General features: G+C 41.2%; 1 protein-coding gene across 3 annotated transcripts in view; it reads left to right on the top strand.

Moving 5' to 3' along the window:
• Positions 1-2,748: 2,748 nt before the first annotated feature.
• The window catches only part of PDPN (podoplanin), a 15,015-nt gene continuing 12,660 nt past the window's right edge, over positions 2,749-5,103 (top strand). For 2 of the 3 annotated variants that reach the window (XM_031062349.1, XM_031062350.1), the window contains exon 1: positions 2,856-3,060. In XM_031062349.1, coding sequence (XP_030918209.1) covers positions 2,991-3,060 — 70 coding nt within the window. In that variant the 5' untranslated portion in view covers positions 2,856-2,990. Of the gene's footprint in view, positions 3,061-5,103 lie in introns of all 3 variants that reach the window. The other variant, XM_031062351.1, reaches the window with a different exon arrangement.

The raw sequence follows: 5,103 nt of genomic DNA, 5'->3' as shown, positions 1-5,103 counted from the left end.
TCCTTTCACTCTTACTGAGAATATGTTAACATTTAAAAGTCAGTGTTCTGGTTTGTCTTTCCTAGTGTACTGCATTAATTTTTTGTTCTGAAGATACATACAGAATTCCAAACATTCCATTCCGATAAGGTTAAAAAAAAAAATTGTTTCAGTCTTTCAAAATAAGTTCCATTAAAACTGACACACTCCCCTAGCAAGCTTTGGATTCTTATAAGGAACATTTCCCCAATAAGCAAACATTCCTTTAACTAAACTTGAGGCAGAGTTATCAAGAAATAATTAATTCCAGATTTTAAGATACTGAAAGTTTGTGGCAATACATGGCAATATTTATTTTGCTATTTTCCTGCATACAATCAGCCAACATTGCCTGTTGTTTCTTTGCATTTACACCAACTGTTCTCATCCTACACTCCTTTTCATCACAAATAACACAATTATATCACCATAATTGATAGCTAACAAATTCCTTTGGCATCAATCACTTCCAGAAGGAAAGAAAATCCCTATGGAAGGTGTTGCATTCCGCATGTGCAGCCCTTTTTACATCACTGCTTATGTTTGTTCTTGTTTTGGGCCTTGATAGTACCAAGAGTTGAGGGGTCTTTAGTGACAGCTCTGACTCACATTCCCTGAGCAGAACAATCCAGCCACGGCTTAGGGTTTTCTTTTTTTGTTTGGTTGGGTGAGGGGGTCTTGTGTGTGTGTGTACAGGAAGGAATGATGAATCTGACTCCATGTTCTCAGAAGGCTAATTTATTATTTTATAATACTATAATATATTAAAGAATACTATACTATACTAAAGAATACAGGAAGGATACTTACAGAATGCTAAAAAGATAATAATGAAAACTCCTGACTCTTTCCAGAGTCCTGACACAATTGGCCAAAGAGTCAAAACAACTCACACCAGAACCCAGTGAAACAATCACCAGTGGGTAAACAATCTCCAAACACATTCTACATGTGAGCACAACACAGGAGAAGCAAATGAGATAGGAATTGTTTTCCTTTTCTCTGAGGCTTCTCAGCTTGCCAGGAGAAAAATCCTGGGCAAAGGGATTTTTCCAGAGAATGTGAATGCCACATGTGTGTGTTTAGAAAAGGACAAAATCTCTGCCACATGTCTGCCCGCTCCTCTGGCAGAGGTTATCCTACAACTGTGGGCAGAAAGGAAGCAAATCTCTGCTGCTGTGCTGGAGCCTGGTCCTGGCACTGCAGGAGCTGAGGGGGAAGGTCCCACATTTCCCCACCCAGCTCTGTCACTGGGACACTTAATTCACACATGAGCCCTGGTTAAAACTCACTGCACTCTTAAGTAGATGTAACTCAGTGGATTATCCCCTGCTCAAGATGAGGCAAGGTTCAGGAAAGGATTGCTAGAAGCCATTTCTCCCCAGGTCCTGTTCAGCCCCAGTTTGTGTTTCAGTGAGCAGAGGTGTCTCTCACACATGGTGGGGGTGTCCAATCTCCCACTCCTGCCCTGCAGAGCTGCTGCCCAGAAACACAGACAAGGAAAAAGAAGCAAGTCCTGCACAGACTCTTGTAGGGGCTGTGCTGGGTACCTGTTCCCTGTTCCCTGACTTCTGGGTCTCAGGCTGGGCCCTCCCAGGAGGCTTCCCTGTCTGGGGAGACCCTCCTGGAGTGGTTTTGTGTCAGGAGAGAGAGACTCACTGGATTCTTTTGGTCTTCAGGTTCTTGATTATTGTTATCTTATCTAGAGTTTTGCACAGTGTCCAGGACACACCAGGCTCAGCGCTGGAAAAAACAGCACAAAAATGGCCAACAATCTCTTGGTACAAGGGCTTTTAAGATAAATTATCCAATTAAGAACTGACACATAGATTATTTGCCTTTTAACCCAATAACTGATCCCAAAGAGGCCCAATGCAGACTTTTCTGCCCAATTACAAAATGACACCCAAACTCATAAAGAAGGAGGAAGAAGAAGCACGAAGAAGAATCCCAGGACGACACCCTGTGCCCTACATCTTGCTGCCATCCACAATACACTAAAAATCCCCAAACCTCAATTTCTCACCAAGTGATGCACCTACACTTCTCTCTGTAATCTGTTTCACACTTTTGTGGATTCCAGTCTATCTTGAAGTCTGGGAAACTTTTTCCATGAATGAGGGTCAAAGTCAGTGCTGGCCTGGGGGTCAGGGCACCCCAGAGCAGACACAGAAATATTCCCAGTGCCCTGGGTTTCCACGGGGCTGCACTCCTAATATTGCACATGAAAAGGAGAAATCCTCTGTCTGAAGGGTGGTATTGGCTCTCTGCAAGCCTGTGGGCAGACAGAAGTGGTCCAGAACAGCCCGGATGTCACTTGAGGACACAAGCTGAGAGACACAGACACACAGGAAAATTCAGACAGTATTTACTGCAGAATTAAATAGCCTGCCCTAAAAACTATTTCAGTATCCCTAAATGCACATTCAGTACCACACTTGCTTAGATAAACATGGGGGCTCACTTTGAAATGAAAAAAACATCAGTTCACTGCTGGAAATAACAAGAGAAGTGTCCTGAGTGTTGTTTCTTAAGGATTTTTTAAAGACAGTTTGCAGAAGGGAGGGAACGAACACCTAGCTTGGCCTAAATTCCTTTTCCCCCCTTGCTAAATAAAAGTCTTCTGAAAGCCACAACAGGTCCTGTAACTTTAAATCTGAGCTGAGATCATAACTTTGGTCCTGACCAAACAGCGTGGGGAGGGCGGGCCTGGCTGCTCATTGAGGACCACCTTAGGCTGCTCCCATCCCTTGGCTAAAGAAAATAACTCTGACTCCACTCAGTTTTCTTTAACTGCTCAGTTATCATCTGAGAAAACCTCCCCCCTTCACATTACAGCAGCTAAAGGAATATTTGGAATACCAAAGTATTTTTTCGCAGTGATTTCTTTTTATCATCGTAATCCTCCAATAATCCAAACTTGGATCCATCTGGTCTCAGGATTGGAAAGCGACTCTGCGAGCAGATCAAATATGTTTCTAAAAGTTCCGTTCTTCATCCTCCTCCTCGGGAGCCTGCCTTTTGTAGCACTTGCTCAAGAAGGTAAGGGGAAAGTTTGGTAACAGTTATTCCCAGTCATTTCCTGTAATTTAACAGTTTCTGTGCTCTCTCATGGGTTACATAGTTGCTCTGTTTGTAAAACTTTCTTTGCAATTCTTAAGCTGCAACAGGCACCTACTGCAGCTGTGATCTGGATAGAAGCAGTAAAAGTTTTCGATGGGCTGAGTTTGACTCCATTAGGAAAGAATTTTCTGTGTGTGAGCAGGGGAGGGAGAGGGGCAGGGGCAGGCAGGGGAGGCATTCCCTGCACAGCCTTGGAAATGGCTCCAGTCTCACTGCAACACTCACAGCAGGCTCTGCAAGCATGGTTTAGTGTAACTAAATCAGGGGTATAACTCTGTGAAAGTGACTTGTGAATCTGTTCATTCAGGAGATCAACTTCTGTGCTTAGAGACATTTCAGACTCTTAGAATTTGAGGCTTCTGCAGGGCTTTGCTGAGTCTAACTTAGCCATAATATATATATAATATATCTATTATATATATATTTAATATATTATATATAATATACATTATATATTTTTTATATATTCTTAATATATTTTATATATATATATTCTTAATATATTTTATATATATTATATATATGGCTCAATAGATATACAATGAGGGAAAATAAACCCGGGGGAATGATTACCAAAGACAGATTTAAAAAGCATTATGTACCAAAAAGATTAATTTTGGAATCTAAATATTTTGAATTTTATCAGAAAGACACAATATTCACTTTTAGGTAAAACAGACATTTAAGTCTTTCTATAGGTAAAGGATTTGGAGTCTGATTTGTTAGCAGTAAACCAGAATTACCCTGATCAGTACTTGATTCCAGGAATGTCATTTTGAAACTCAGTTTTTCTGGGTAGCATTTGACTCATGTGAATGAATTGGCCAAGAGGCAGCGCGGTTTGCAGCTGCCATGGCCATGGAGCACGTTCCAAGCAGCAGTTTCATACCAGTGCTCCGAGTACAGCAACCTTAAACTCAGCCCACTGCTCATCAGAAGCACAGATCTACTCATCAGGCTTAGATCTGGGGACCCAAACAGCAAAAATTACCTGATTTTGGCCTGATAACAATCAATGTCATCCTGCTGGAAAGAATGGAGATATACTGACGTACACTGAGTGTGGATGCTGACTTGAAACTTCTAATGGTGTTCTGTATGTCAGAATGTGAGGTTGAAATTTGGAGTTATGCTTCAAAATTTCACAGAGAAACTAAAATCAACAGACATTAGGCAAGTCAGAAAAGTTGTTTTCTAGGCTCACCCAGCCACCTTGTTCTTAAAAAGCATCTATATTAAGTGTGCCAAATTTTAAAGCCATTAGAAATGAGGCAAAACCACCATTACTTTATAGAATTACTACCAAAATTACAGGTTAAAGGGTCTTCAGGCTTTTGAGAAGTTTTTAAACATATTTTCTCTCAACTCTGAGAGGAGTCCATCAATGCTCCGGCTGAAACTCTACTAGTCATAAAAAATATAGGAATATTTCCTTCTTTAAGAATAAGAATATTACCTCTGCTTTATTACCTGTACAGTTTACATTGAACTCCAGAGCTGGATCAAGAATGTGATTTACAGTATGTGAGGTTTTCTGTGTCTGTTTAGGGTTTGTGACTTTTTCTTCATAGTGCCAGCCATTTAGGACAACTTCCAAAGGATACAGCAGGAAAACAGACTCCAGATAAAATAAGTCTTGAGTATTTAGTGTCTATCACTGCTGTTTACTGATAATCATCAGCAATTACAAGTTAGAGGAGACATGAAATGGCAATGCCACCTTCAGCAGTCTCTGCTGGCTGACAGGGAGATGGAGAAGGTTTGACTTGTGCAGTGCTTGGTGGAGTGGCTTTATCCAGATCCATGAACCTCTGTGTGGCCTGAGGGTTTTAGAGGAAAAAAGTCTCCATCTGACACCTCTTAACCTAGAAAAAACCATAAACAACCTGCAGCTACCCTTTCCTTATGGCTGGGCACTCCAGGTTATGGACTGAGATGAAATCGAGAAAAGCAGCTTTGTTT

Source organism: Geospiza fortis, unplaced genomic scaffold, assembly GCF_000277835.1.
Source record: "Geospiza fortis unplaced genomic scaffold, GeoFor_1.0 scaffold132, whole genome shotgun sequence".
In the NCBI taxonomy this organism is placed as follows: domain Eukaryota; kingdom Metazoa; phylum Chordata; class Aves; order Passeriformes; family Thraupidae; genus Geospiza; species Geospiza fortis.
Note: the sequence above shows the minus strand (reverse complement) of the source record. Positions and strands in the feature narration are given on the sequence as shown.